Here is a 15,461-nt window from a genome sequence, read left to right as displayed (position 1 = left end):
AAATCCCATTCCTAATCTGTAGTGCATGCTGGGCCCAGGTCTATGTTAGCATATGGGACCCTGTCTAGAGAGAAATGAGGAGCTTTCAGGGCTCGTTGACCATAGGCAGAGTTGCAAGGACTTGTTCTTGCATATCTTTGGCAGTTATCTGTTGCACACATAAATGCACGCAGTTGCAGTAACAGAATTTGAAACAGCATGTGCATGACAATATATCCACCAGGCACCTATGACTATGAGTAATAAAGAGAAATTGAGATTCATTATAGTGACCATCAAAGGCTGCATGTAATATATTAACCACTTATTAAGTTTTTAAGAAGTGTTATGCACTTTTTGCTTGTGTTTGGTTTTGATCTCAAGGAGGTCAAAGTTAAGGCAGCTAAGATATAGTGCTGAAAGACTGGTGCATTGAGAAAGCTTATGAGCTGCAGTAGATTTTGAAGTGGACAGGAGAGTGGATAGAGTTCATTCTATATTGTGAGAATTCTTGCAGTTTCACTGTTACCTATAGTATTTGACTAAATAGAAATGTCCCAATCTGAGACACAGAGTGCTGCTCATATAGCTCTTTTTTTTTTTTCCTAAGCAAATTAAAAGCAGATACATACATGTTGATGAAAAACAGAAAGCAATTACCATGAAATTTTAAATACTCTTCCCTAACTTGTACCTCACCACTTGCTATCTTTCTCTTTCAGCATTGAAGTTGTCAAGGCTCAAAACTAAAATAGTTATTTACAAGGTACAGATTGTGTTTCAATAGAAATACTTAGTTCTGTGTTTATTTATTTATTTTTTTAATGCAGTTCCTTCAGCCCCTACAAACCCTAGAATATATGTGTTACATAATAACCTGCATGAAGGTGAAGAGAAAGTCCGTGTGGAGTTCAGGTGGAACAAGCCTGAAAGGGACAATGGTGTACTAACACACTTCAGGGTTTACTATCAACTATTGTGTCAGAATGACACTGCTGACACTCTCATGGAGTGGAATGTGAGCAACGTCAAACCCAATGTGTTGCTCTTTTCTCTCACAGATGTGCTTCCCCACCTCACAGTAAGGTTTCAGGTATGAAAAATTACTGAGCTCATCTCAGATGTTATCTGTGCAGCTTCATGTGTTTGTCTAGGAGATTGTATTGGGCTTGGGGCAAGAGTTTGTGGTTTCTGCTTTTGGAATTGCTGGTTCACTGACTCACCCTTGGATACCTGGTTTAACCTTTCTATATGTTGTATTGTTCGTTACATAAGGTGGAAAACAATACTGCAATATTTTACAGGTTTGTTGAGGCCCAAAAGAAACTCTTCTAGAGGTCTCCCAAAGCCACTGCTAAAAGCTACAAGTTCAACACAGATTCTGCTGAGCTGGTGGAGGGTCACAGAGCAGTAAAATAGAGCCACTAGATCAAGAAAAGTTTCACTGCGGGGGAAACACAAGGACTCACTTGATATCTTTAATAAGAGACTTCCATATTAAAACTTGCCAGGAGGTCATGTTTCCGTCATGATAAAAGAACACAGAATGTGTGCATGAAAAACAAGCTGGAAACATGAAAGCATGTAACAGGCCAGGTAGACAGGGGAGAACACCATGTTGGTTGCAACGTCAACCAACAGTAGGAAACTGCTCCAGCCTGGGCAAAGAAACAAGATTGTCTGGCTTTCTTTGAGCACCAATTGATACATGCAGCCTGAATTGCCGCTCTATGAGCCACAACTTAAAATTTTCTTCATAGCCATGGTCCAACCCTCAATGTAGCATTTGAACTGACCAACAGAGCAGAGCACATACATATATGTTCCTAGCTCAGCAGTCAGGGGATCTGGTTGTCTTTTTGTTGTTGATTGTGACTCTGCAGGCTCTCTAATGGAATATTTTATGCTGCTGTTTAACGTATGTAACAACCTCCTGTCTCACAGGTGCAAGCTTTCACCTCTGTGGGTCCAGGACCTTTGTCTGATATAGCACAGAGGAATTCATCAGGTATGGATGACTTAAATGCCCCTTCATGGTTTGTGTGTAATAGCTGGCAAACTCGACAGTACAAAAATTTGGTAATCTGATAAATAGTCTGACAATTGGGTGACGTTTGTTCCACCCTATGGTAGACTCCACAGAGGAGATAGCTAGAGCAGATAGTTTGACAGGAAATTATTAACACATTTCTTTAGCTTAAATTTGGGGAATTTCAAGCCTTTTCTCAGAAGTAGGCGAGATTAACTCTTCTAGGCAGCACCAGCGTAGCACAGAACAGCAGTCTTTCATCTGTAGTCTGCATTCTACTACAGCAGTATAGGTCATTTGTAACTGGGCTAGGGATCGTAGGTTATTTCTAATTGGGCTGTGACAGGTAATTAAGAGAGCAAATCTATTTTTACTAGGCTTAAAGTTGCTGGGTAAGCATCCACAATGGCATTGAAAAATTCTTAGAAGTTTGCATGTGATGACAAGAAGGCAACATCAATCTGTGCATGTCATTATTTTATTTATTTGATATGACATACGACCAAATATAATTTGTGTGGGGCCATCGTTTGTTTTTGTACTTGCTTTCATTATGAATGACTGCTATTGTCTAGAATGTTTGGTGTAAATTCTGCTGTGCCCTTTTCCTTCCAGATCTTTTCCCTGTCCCAACTCTTATAACTGTTTCTGCCAACAAGTTGTTTCTTACTGACATAGACAATAATCATACCATATGGGAACTTTTGGCAAAGACCAATATAAAGGACATCTGTTATACTGCTAATGATGACACAATGTACTATATCCTAGAAGACTCTCTTTTTCTTCTGAACATACAGACTACTTCAGTGTTTCAGGTATTCCTTTGTCCATTACCTTGCCTGAAGGAAATATATGGCCATTTTTGCTATTATTTTGGGTCTAATCATGTTTTTAAAGAAGTCAAAATTGCATGTTGAAAACAGAAGAAAGCAGCATGATAAACAAAGCTCATTTAATGGCAAAATAAAGTGGGGAAAACAGAACTGGAGAGATGCAATTTTCTTAATGACTGTTGGTTCATATGAGATGCTTATATGAAGTGGCCCTTTCTAACAGTGCAATACGAATATGTATAATATAATAAAATTTGGACTTCCAATTTTTTTTGTCATCAATAGTGATTGGAATAAGCCTGTGTATGCCATTGGTATAGTTTTCCTGTTAAACGTGTATGAGTTTACTGACATCTGCTTTGTTCATGAGACATTTCAACAAATATTTAATTTAAAATTCATACTATTAAGTACAAGAAATGTAATTTTTGTATGAAATGTATTTTAATTTAACTTGTTTTCTTTCTAATTTCAAGAAAACTGAATCAACATGGAGGGAATTATTAATATTAGTGAAACAACAGATTTTGTTTGTATAAAAATATTGGGACCTTCACTCCATGGCATCTCTCTATATTTTGACTTCTATTTTCCAAGTAGTAATGACTTGGGAAACAAATCTGATTTCATAGTGTCCTAGCATTAGGTAGGATAATTCTGCTCTTAAGCAGTTTTAATATTTTTTTTTAACCCTTAAGTTTTTCAAAGATGCATTTCTTCGCAATGTCACCGCCATCACAGTAGACTGGATTGCAAGACGCCTCTTTGTTGCCCTGAAAACATCATGGAATGAAACTCAAATATTTGCTATTGATCTGGAACTCAAGAAAAAGTCTTTACAAGCCTTGAACATACAACTGGGTAACCATAATTCAACTGTATCGTCTCTGTTGTCGTATCCTCTCTTAAGGTAAGACATATATTGCTAATAACTTCTTTAAAATATATTTGAAACATGGTTTTCATGAAACATCAGCTCTTAAGGACCCAAAAGTACTTTTTATATGATTTTTTTTTTCTTTTCATTGTGTAAGTCTCAGATATTTCTGTGTGTAATTCTGCTTATATACTGCTACTTGAGCTTGGACATATATCTAATTAAAAAAAAAAAAAGTCTGTGTGAGTAAAAATTTCCAATGATACTTAAATCCTGGTAGGCTGTTCTGTTCAAGTGATGCAAATGGAAGTCAGCACCATGTAATCATTAACATAACATTATTGTAAACATTTATTCTGGAATAGTCTGTTATTGTGATCTTCTAATCAAAAATTTTCTTTGAACACCTAGAATCTCTCTGGAAGTATGCTCCTTTAGTTACACTGTTTGAAATATTTGGGAGGTTTGTAACTATATTCACTTACAGGACTGCATTTAGTCCAGACTGTTCAGATTGAAGTTTTTCTACTGTAAGCAATGCATTTTATTTGATAGCCGCTTGTACTGGATGGAAGAGCTTGATTATGGCAGCCGCATGTTTTATTACAATACTCTGAATAACACTGTGCAACACATTTTGGGATACATATCAGTGGAAGAACAAATGAGGAACTACTGCAGCTGTAACGTGACAGAAGCAGAACTAGGAAGACCTATGAGTATAGATGTGTCTGACTCCAAGAACCCTCAGCTGCTCTTTATCAGAGGAAGAGATGAAATATGGGCCTCAGATGTGGATGGTTGCCATTGTTGGAGAGTTACCAGAATACCAAATTTTCAAGGTCTGAGTGCTCTGTTATGTTTCTAGGTAGTTTGTGATTAGTTCTGTTTCTTACACTAACAATGATAATTTCAGTAAAATAGTATTCATGAAGTACTTTCCTTATAATATTGATTTATCGGTAGGCAAGATCAACAAAAATTGTTGTGTTCTATGTTTTCAATTGTGTACCCTGTTGATAGTAACCAGGAGAAAAAGCAGTGTGAGGATATTTACTGATGCAAGCATGCATTCTAGTAAGATGTCAGTAGAATGGAGATACTACAGCCTCACACACTACTTGTCAACAGATTTCACTTACAGTATTAAGACACTGTTTTGTTGGGGTTTAATATTAGATACACCTATTACAGCTTATCTCAATGAAAAGTTACCATACCATCTTAGGTCATATCTGAAAGTGGCACTGAACACGTCAGTATTAGATGTGGGGAGGGTACTTCATATACGTAGAGTCTTGTATGACAGCTTATCTATGTTTCACTTATTGTAATAACATTTAATTGTGGTTGCTCAGTTTTCAGCTCAGTTCTGCAATAGTGCTGGTAAAGCTGTCCTTTTACCAAAGGAGCTGCCTTAGCTGCCTTGTTCCTGGGAGAGGGCAAAAGAGTGTTTTTAATCTTGGAAAAATGACAAAAGTTTCTTTGGACAGCTCTTGCTCTTGTTTTCTTTTTTCTTTTCTTTTTTTTAAAACAAAACAAAACAAAAACAACAACAACAACAAAAAAACATTAAAATAACAGAATTGCAGTTCTCATGACTAAGGATAATAAAAAGCCCCCAAATCTACACTTGTAAAGAGAAATACCAAAGTGTCTCAGCTTCATGAGACCTATTGGCATATATCAGAAGCCTCTTTTCCAGGGAAAGTCTTTGAAATTACGGTGTGGCTGAGATACTGACCCATATTGATTCAATGTGAATAAAAGCATCCATCTGCTCTTGTAAAATTGTCTGCTCAGTGTTTATGCTGAAGCATAACTCTACAATGTTTTCTTACAGATAAGAAAATTGGCAGCTTGACTGTAGATAAACAGTTTTTATATTGGAGCATTGAAACGAAGAAATACACTGAAATTTATCTAGCAAATAAAGAAACCACAAGACTCTCTCTTCAAATGAAAGCAAATCATGAGCTGAAAATTTTAGCCTACAGCACAGCACTGCAATCATATCCAGGTAGTGGGGATTTGGGTTGTTCTGTAAATGTAATAAATCTATTTCAGGGCTTGTAGTTGAGTTGCAGATTATGCTATATATACTTAGGTAAAATATGCTTTATGGATTCAGATACCTTGTAGAAGGAAACAATTCACTGTATACGTATTTAAAAGGATGGAAATAACAACTGGCCATGTGTTGCATGGAAGTTCATGATGGTGTAAATATCGCCCGTGTTTCAATGTCTCAGGGTGGAAATACCTGTTTTCAAAGTTGTGTTGAACCTAGAGATTTAGAAAAGGTGGTGAACATTAAAACACAGAAAAAGAGCAAGCACAGTGTCCTGAAGATGGTCTGTAGCCACAAGGTGTTGTTGCAAGAGTTTGTTAATGATCCCTGTTATGACACAGATTTCTGCTGTTTTTCGTAAGTATGCAAAGCTGAAAATAAATGTATGTGCTTCCAAAGACAAACAGATAAGACTTCCACTTATTAAAGTGATTTATAAAGAAGTGCCTGAGAGGCAATTACAGCTTACATGCTAGTAGTCTCAGGCTTCACTTACAACTCCTAATGTTTTAAACAATTCTGGAGTGATAATGAAAAAAAGAAAAATTAGTTTCAATACAAATCCGGGATTCATCATAGATATAGGGATTATACTTGCAAGTGTAGATGTTTAGAACAGCTACTAGCATGATGAATATATTAAAATAATACTTTAACTTAATTTTTACATAAAAATCTGAGAGAATATTACAGGAATCTGAGAGAATATACAAGAGAATATTTTAATGGGATGGAATTCTTTGGAATGAAAGAATTTCATGCAGTTTTGGGTAGCTAGCAGAGTTTCTCCTGAGTATAGCTGCTCTGACCAGCATCCAGGCTATTCTCATCAGAACTCTGGGCAAGTTTATTCACATGAGGTCTGTGTGGGCTTGGCATTGCTGCAGGAGCTTGGTTTGGCCCTGGTACAAAATGTACCAATCCCTCTCCTGAGGGAATGGGCTCCCTGTAAGAGCCCTAGGCTTACGTAGTGCAGAAAGGGAACAACTTTAGTCCAAAGGGATTGTTTCTACCCAAAGATCCCCACAGAGGTCTTCTTATTGGAGACTGGACTTCTGCAAGTGCATTTAGAGGAACACACAGATATGGGATTTAAGGAAAGGAAAAAAAAAAGAAGTAAAAAAAATCAATGCACAGAATTATTTGCAGAAGTTTAAGATAAAAGGAAATGAAATTATTAAATTAAGAAAAAAAAATATTTTTTGTACTGAAAGCAAATGGGGTGTATGTGAAACAGTGATGTTTGCAAAGACCAGCTGTGTTGACTGACATGCTTTTTTTTTTTTTTTAAATTAGTGATGTGTTCAAGTAGCACTGTTACTTTCCTTTCATTCTAACCTATTTAATTGCCATCCAGAGAGGTGATGTCAGTTGATCATTTAACACATCAGAAGTACTCAGTGAAAATTATCGTCCTGTCACAAATTCTGTGAGAGAATGATTTCTCTGCTGGGTTAGGAGGAAAGGGACTGAATATGCAGTGAAGGATTTTTTGTCAGGGTAAACACGTTTCTATGGAACTGCCTGACAGAAATTTTAGTTCTGAAAATGACTCAGATCTTTATTCCACCTGGGATTTTTCCCATGAGAGTTTTACTACTCTAAGAAAATATAAATTGTCAAAGACTCAACATTACATTTACTTCTATCAAACAGGCTTTCTGATTCTCCCTCCCTTATGTGCATGAGCCTGCCTTTGGCAGGAATAGCAGGGTTGCTCATTTAGGGAGAAAAGATCTTAACAATGTGATCAGTTGTTCTGGCCAAAGGGCAAACATTTGTCCTTGCACCATCTTTTCCTTCTTGGCAGCAAGTCACATATTTTAAATATGTTTTTTTTTTTTTTTTTAATATATCAAATGGTAAGGTGTATTTTTTTTACATTTTTTGTATACTATCATTGAGTATTTTTCTATTGTTTTCTCCTTAGAGACCACTTTTTTCCTTCCAAAACTTGTCATTCCATTCCCTGTTGTTACAATGAACTTTACAAGCGAGAAGCTGATTGGAAGAAAAGAGAGATTTCATTGTGAGGGAAAGTTACTTTCTACTCTGCCTATCTGCCTTTTCTGTGACAAGCAAGTTCAGACTCATCAGTGTATACTACCCTCATTAGCATAGCAACTAAGGTGTGGATTTCCAGGTGTGGATTTTCTTTAGATACCTAAAGAATAGCCTAAATACTTTAAGAGCTCAGATCTTATCAAAGATAAACAAGCCTTTACTTTGGTGACTGCTATCTTTGTGTCTATGAAAGTAATTAAATATAACATATGCAAGTGGTAATTTATTCTGTTTTTATTTGTGAAAGCAAAGAGAATACTTTGTGCTTATGCTTTCTCATATGAATCATGGTAGGATCCCGTGAAAATTTGGATTAGTCCAATAGTAATTGTTTATTTATATTTTTTGATGTCTTTCTTAGATAAGTGTTGCTTGATTCCATTGCTAGACACTGAGAAACCTTCTATCCTTGATACAACGAACACCAGTCTTACATTAAGCTTGCCATCTGTCACACCACAGCAGCTATGCCCTGGCATATCCCAGCCTACACCAACATATCTGGTATTTCTCAGAGAAATGACTAACAACACCAGGAACTCATCCTACCATTTGTCTACTCTACAGCAAAAAACATTGGTATGGCTCTTTTGGAACAAAAATACATCTGCTATCATATATGAACAGGGCATGATATCACTTCTAATCATTATATAAACCAGTCTGTAACTTTCTAGCAGAGAGTTTTTCCACTTCTACATATCCCATAGCAAATACCAATCAGAAATTAGAATTACTAAGTGTTAGATACCTTAGCTTTTCTTTGTACAAGTACTCCCCTACCTTTTACCATGTCCTTGCTAAAATCCTGTTGGGACTAGATGATCTTTAAGGTCCCTACCAACCCAAACCATTCTATGATTCTTTGATTCATTAACAGATAATTGGTGTGACATGAGTCTTTTCTAACAATACATATTTGTTATCTGATTTCTAATCACAGGAATTTCAGGGACCTATAGATGTCATAGACAACCTACAGCCATTTTCAAGTTATGTCATACAAGTTGCAGTGAAAAACTACTATTCAGATCATGAAGAGCTGGCCATGGGAAAGGAAACAATTGGCAAAACTCTATATGGAGGTTTGTTTCACATTTTATTCTAGTTCTGAATAGAATTCTCATCTCATTTAAAGAAATGTGTGTGTTTGGTTTGCAAATCAGAAAGTAGAGAAATTTTCTGCTCAAAATGTAACCTGTCTAGATCTTCAGAAGAATTTGGAGACCAAACCTGATGAATCCGTAAAAGTCATAATAAATGTGTATGCTCTTTAATGTTTTTACTTATTGGCTTCCTGTGGAAAGATAAACTATGGTTAAAATGACTAAGCCGTTGCAGTTTCTGCCTTAGACCACATTTTCAATAAGTTTTGTTTGAGTGTATATACAAATATATATATTTAAATGTGTGTTAGATATGCAGCATTAAGATTTTTTCCCTTGGATTGACATTGTTCTCATAATTACTGTTTCTTAGGGCAATGCAGAATTGTTTTATTGTAAATCAGGCTAAAGAGACAGCACTTCATTTTTACTTCTCTTTGTCCAAGTGCCAATAGCATCTCTTCAGTAGGTTGTAAAAATTTTGATGTGCCCTTCTCAGTCCCTTTCATATTAGAAGGAGAAAGCTAGAATAGTGCTTTTGACTTGTGCATTCACTGTGCCATTTAGAGTAGAGAGATGACTTGTTAGGGATTAGCTAAAATAAATAAATAAATACATCTGTCAATTTCTCTAATTATGGCAGAAGACTGCTAAGAAACTTGAGTGGGAGAGGTCAGTTGAGGGACAGTTGATGGGTGAAGGCAAGAGCCTAAGATATGATGACTAGGCAGCTAAAAGTAGTTTTACTGAAGCACAGCTATCTCTGTGCTGTGTGATGAGGTGTGACCCACTGATGCGTTGGGAGAGGACAGGGCCATGAACTTGTAGCAGTGTCTAAGGGAGCAGGTAACTACAGCCTAGAAAAAGATGACAGGAGCACAGCTCCCTTTCTGGAAAAGCATGAAGCATTCACAAGATGACAGGCCAAGGCTGCATTTGGGAAAACCTGCACAGTGCTCTCCCTAAGAGACAAGACAGTGAAAGTGAAAGGTGTATTTTGTTTTAAAGGTTTTCCCCTAAGTGCAAAGTTGCTTTTGAAAGAAGAATGAGAAATTAAAGTAAAGAGAAAAGAGAGTGGTCAAGAATGGCTAATGTATATATAGCTTGTTATTTAGTCTGGTTTTTTTTATTATTATTTCAGAGCTGGGCCTGTGCTTCTGTAGTGTGTCTAGTTTATGAAGTCAGTATTCACCTCACATAATATATTTGTGTATTAGCTGATGGTGAGCTCAAGAAATTTTAAGTGTTTAAGTTAACATCTCCTCCACTTCCTGCTTTGAGTGTGGGATTTTGCAAGTTTCCCTTTCTACTGACATACTCCAAAGGACCATCTGTCAGTCACTTCAGTGCTCTCTTAGATAACTGTCATGTTAAATACATTTATTTTATTTAGGACACATCCTTCAGAAGAGGAAATGAGGGATTTCCTTAACACTTCTGCTGTTGATCTGTGGACTGGTTTACATTATGGGGAATCTATGACTACTCAACAAATGCTAATTATTCAGCTGCAGGTAGCAAGATACCATTTTGCCTGATCACTAGCACATATCGTACTGTGTCTTTTCCTCACTTTCTCGCATATACTGCCCTTTACTTTCATAGTTACCCTCTCCACCATGTTCTGGAGTTCCCAGTTCAGAACAGTGATCTGGTTCTGCCTTAGCTCCCTATCTAAAAAGAAAAAAACAATACTGTTTTTGTTGGTGGATTTAGACTCTGATTTGAGTGCAAACATACCAGCTGCTTATCTTGTCATAGCTGATGAAATGTAGGACATGGCATAGGGAAGAAACTCAACTCCACTGCACTTTAATGTAGATGGGGGTCTTGCCTCCATTTGCCTTGGTACCAAAATGGCCCAAAAGCCTTCCTCAAATGCCAAAAGGGCAACTGAGATTTATAGGGAGACAGTTTAAGCTTTCCTTTTCTTTGATAACCTTACTAGTCTGAGCTAGATGTGTGCTATAGTTTGAAATACCTTAATCAGGGCAGGAAAATGCTTCTGCCCACCCCCTATATCACTCTCTCTGTTTGCACTGTTGAACAGCTACAGTCCTAATTTCCCTGAAGCTCTTGTCAAGTCCCAGAAAGAAGAAGTGAAACAAGAGTTGGAGGCATGTTGCCACTCTTCTTTTGGGTACCAGACCTGCTATACTTTGGAAGTTATCTTTCAACCCTGCTATTTTTTTTATCACTTAATTGGATTTCTCGTTGTCTGAAGCATCACGCAAATAGGATCACACCCATTTTAGATGTCTGAATACTGTTAGCATATCTCTAAGTAGTCCATTGCAGAAGGTAAGAAAAGCTGACCAATGATCAGTGGATTTCAGTTCTTTGCAGGGGAATCCACTGTAAAATTTGTATGACCCAGTGATTGAATAAGATTGAATATTATTGAGATGTGGCAGGAATTCACACTTCTGCTCCTTTGTGTGGTAAACTGAGCCATCCTACAGCAATGTACTCACTTTCCATGGAGGAACATAAAGGTAGAATATGAAATGGGAGACTGGGTTGCACCACTGAAATGGAATTTTTCAGGCTCAAGTCAAATGAAACATGAAACTCAGAACAGGCTTCTCTAGTTGGGGCAAAATAAAACAGTACGACCAAAGCAAAATAAAGTCATAGAACAAAACAAACAAACAAACATATCCCAAAGTCTGAGCATTTTAATAGGTATTTTTATCAACATTCTGATCTTTTCACAGTTTGTTGAAAATTTTCCAACTGTCTGTAACTAGAATGTGTATGTGTCCCAGCACCTATGTTCTCAATTTCATGAATGTAACTGCTAGTTTAAATTGTAATCAGATGCTACTAAAGCCACTTGAAGTGTGCATGCTATTTCACACCTCTGAAGCTGCGTGCATTCCCTCTGTCTTTCCCTCAATTCTGTAATGAAATGAAAGAAACTTGGATTAATCTTTACTTTTAAACAAACAGTAAGATAGAGGGAATGAAAAAAAAAAAGAACTTGGAAAAATAAATGCATTGCTCTTGCCACAGAGTGTCACTCTTCCTCCATATATCTTTTATGTAGTGAAACAAGAAATTTGTCTTCCTTACTACTGCAGCTTCTGCACATTTCACTTAAATAACCTGCAGTCTTGCTGTCAACATATAATTTATAGCATACATTCTCATCATTCAGATATGTTGGGGACCTAGATAGTGTAGCAAATTTTAGCTTTTTACCTATCTAGAAAGTTCAATAGAAAAAAAAAATAATGTGGAGTTGGGGCATTCCATATACCAGTTCAAAGTTTGTTATCTCAAAGATTCAAAGGAATAGTTGATTTTTTTCCAAAACAGTTAGTGAGTAACCAGCTGGCATGGACAACAGACCTACAACAACCCAGTTTCTTATTTACATAGCTCAGTCAGAGCATGTATTTCTGAGCAAAACTGTAAATTATGGCAAGCAATGCTTAGGAAATAGAATTTTCTGCTAGCTTCTTTTTCGTGCAGAGCCTACATAACAAGCCATTTTGCTGAATATATCTAACTTCCAAGTTTGTTCTTGGAATCTCAAAGCATCTGTCAAAATAAACAAAAAATCTATTTAATTGTGATATTCTAAACTGGACAAAACAAAGAACTGAGGAATATATGGATTGATGAAAAATGAGCTAGGGGGGGCTTTTTTTATCTAATAGCCCTTTCAATTCCATCATGCTTACATGGTGTATTTGCAAATATTTTGATTTTTTTTTTGTAAGTTCCTTACTGGCAGTCCAGAATACAGTATTTCTGTTCACCACAGAAAATGGATTTAGCGCATCTCCAAAATTTAGAAAGTTTATTCCATTAGGTGGGTATGCAGTGTTTTACTATGTTGTTATCTATCTTCTTTTGACTTACCACTAACAGTGATATCTCAGGTGAATTTAAGCTCTCTGTCAAAGGCCAGACTCATGATATATGAGATGTCCTGAGTTTAATGATTTCTTTTAAAGAAAGGAGAATACATAGAAGCTATGCAACAACTTAATTTTTCTAGAGGTTTTGGTATAAAATGAAACTTTTACTTCTAACTTTAGATCAGAAAAAAATAAATCAGTTTCACACTATGTTGGAACTGCACAATTTTTAGAGCCCAACCTGCGCAATTTAATTCATCTTTGAATGTGTCTTTTAACTAGTATTGCAAGATATTTTCAAATTTGGGTTTTTATTTAAGACTTTTCTGTTCAAAAAAAAGACTTTCCAATTGGGGTAGTGCATAAGTACTTTTTAGCGTATATCCAAATAAACATCATCACAAACTCACATCTGATACTTTGATTAGTAAACTAGAAGAAAGCAGTTTTGTGATATGACTATAAAGGTAGAGATATAGGACAGCAGTTTTTTTTTTTTTTTTTTTTTTCTTACTTACATGGTACAACAGCCAAGGATATTACCATGTTCACATACTTATTTGTTTTCCTTCGTCAGTGACATTTCTTTATTTCTCTAAAAATAAAACAAACAAAAAACCTCTAGTCTGATCGATATTTAAAAGTAGATACATTTTTCTTTTTGTTTCAGTACCAGAGGCAGTTGATTCCATTAAGGCAGTCGTTTTGTCTGATACCACTATCGACCTATCTTGGAGAGAACCTCTGAAGCCAAATGGACCTCTGGAATCCATCCGCTATCAAATCTCTGTCAATTTTTTATCTCCTGTCCCAGCCACACCCTTACGAAAAAGTGAATTTCCAAATGGGACACTTGCTTGGTCTGTCAGTGGACTCCAGTCCGGAACAAACAATTTATTCAAGGTATAATGATAAACAGTATAATCACAACCTGTTTGTTTACTAACCTGCAAATTGATAGATCACTCTTCTATAAATCTATATGTGTGTTTTGAAAACATGAATTCAAAACTTGGCAGACTTCTCTCAGTCCTTTACTCTTCTGATTAAGGAAAATTGAGTATAACAGCTTATTCCTACATGGGTTTATCAGGTGAAATCCTTAAAACTGAGATCTTTTTTATTTGGGGACCATATCACAGCTCTCAAAAGTAAATAGGAGTTTCTGCTGTAATCCTGCTGTAATTGCTCTGACGGTTGCTGGAATTGCTCTGAACATGCTAAAAGAGGGTCAACTGATGGAAAACCTCTGTTCTCCAAGAAGGGGGCCTAGAACTGTGGCCTAATTGTAAAATGCTAGGTGTGCAATAAACAAGGCTATGCAAGTGCAAATAGGTCACAGTCAAATGATTAAGTTTTTTTCTTGGGAAAGCAAAAGGTCTGAAAATTTCGATACAGGGGAACTCTATATTGTTATTATTAATAGCAGGCTCAGCCATTTCACCAGTTGCTGTTTTTAACAAATTTTCTAACAAATAGTTTTTCCTTAGGCAAAAAAAAAATATATATTTTTCCCTTAGGCCAATGAAACAAAAAAGTATATGATAGGTCCGTGGAGATATAAGTGATGATTGAATTAATAGCTGACAGAGCATAATGCTGATTCTGTTTTGCAGCAGTCACCTTTTAAAATAACAGCATATTATATAGCTTGCTTGCAAGCTTCACAACAAAACCAAGATATCAATGTGGACCCTTTAAAAAATGCAGAAGACTAACTATGACTATAACTTAAAAATGCAAGCATGGGCTTTGCTCTTTGGAGGACTTTTAAGAAAATTTCTGTAGACAAGAATATTGAAGGGTGGTTGCAAACCATCTGATTTTGGATTTTGTTGGCATATGATGCTATCAGTACAATAGAAAAAATAGTTGTTTCCACTGTCTAGGCAAGTCACAGATAGAGGAAGATCCAGGTTTTTCAACTACCAATTTGAAGCAGAAAGTTTTAGAGGAATATTGAAAATACAATAACAGGTCCGCCCCAGGATGACTAGCAGAATGGGATATCCACCCATCAGCTGCTGCAGTTCATGTGTACTCCCATATCAACATCACATGAAAACTTTGGTGGCTTGTGTGGTTATGGTGTCAGACTCAGGCAGACAGGTTGTGTGGGCAACCGGGGCAGGGGGAACAGCCTCCTGAAGTATTGTCAGTATTATCTGCCTGAGCACATGTCACTGCCATAAGAATAAGAGAAAAGAATAGTTTAATGTGGTGATACAACCAAGAAAATGTAGGAAGAATACGTTGCAGTATCTAGTATTTTTTAATTTATTTTTTGAGGAACAGGAGACCTATATCTAGGTATTTAACACAATAGCATGAAACTAAATGTAGTACAATATATTTGAAGGAAAGATCAGCTTAAATAATATTTTTAAAAGTTAGGTGTATTTAAAACATCAAGGATCTGTTTAAAAATTGTCTGTGAACATTCAAGATTATCTTCTATAATTTTTGGAAGGGAGGAAGTCCCGTTGAATTAGCAAAAAGAAAATGTCATGCCTAGCTTCAAAAAGGAAATTATAGACCACTTTGTGTAACTTCAGTACCTGAATGCATTATTATGTATATTTTCAGTAGGACTACATTAGGACAAAATGATAAATAGTTGGTATACAAGC

General features: G+C 36.3%; 1 protein-coding gene across 5 annotated transcripts in view; it reads left to right on the top strand.

Annotated features, from left to right (window-relative positions):
* ROS1 (ROS proto-oncogene 1, receptor tyrosine kinase) overlaps positions 1–15,461 on the top strand; it is an 84,281-nt gene that overhangs the window by 38,243 nt on the left and 30,577 nt on the right. For all 5 annotated transcript variants that reach the window (XR_014582402.1, XM_083831378.1, XM_083831380.1 and 2 more), the window contains 9 exons: positions 810–1,072; positions 1,924–1,987; positions 2,624–2,826; positions 3,543–3,754; positions 4,277–4,563; positions 5,565–5,741; positions 8,218–8,435; positions 8,800–8,941; positions 13,502–13,734. Coding sequence is in view for 4 of the 5 variants with exons in the window: in XM_083831378.1 (XP_083687504.1) it covers positions 810–1,072; positions 1,924–1,987; positions 2,624–2,826; positions 3,543–3,754; positions 4,277–4,563; positions 5,565–5,741; positions 8,218–8,435; positions 8,800–8,941; positions 13,502–13,734 (1,799 nt within the window). In the remaining variant the exon portion in view is untranslated. The remainder of the gene's footprint in view (positions 1–809; positions 1,073–1,923; positions 1,988–2,623; positions 2,827–3,542; positions 3,755–4,276; positions 4,564–5,564; positions 5,742–8,217; positions 8,436–8,799; positions 8,942–13,501; positions 13,735–15,461) is intronic.

Source organism: Anser anser (genome assembly GCF_964211835.1).
Source record: "Anser anser genome assembly, chromosome: 3".
Taxonomy (NCBI): Eukaryota; Metazoa; Chordata; class Aves; order Anseriformes; family Anatidae; genus Anser; species Anser anser.
The sequence above is the reverse complement of the archived record's forward strand: the minus strand, read 5'-3'. Positions and strand labels throughout refer to the sequence as shown.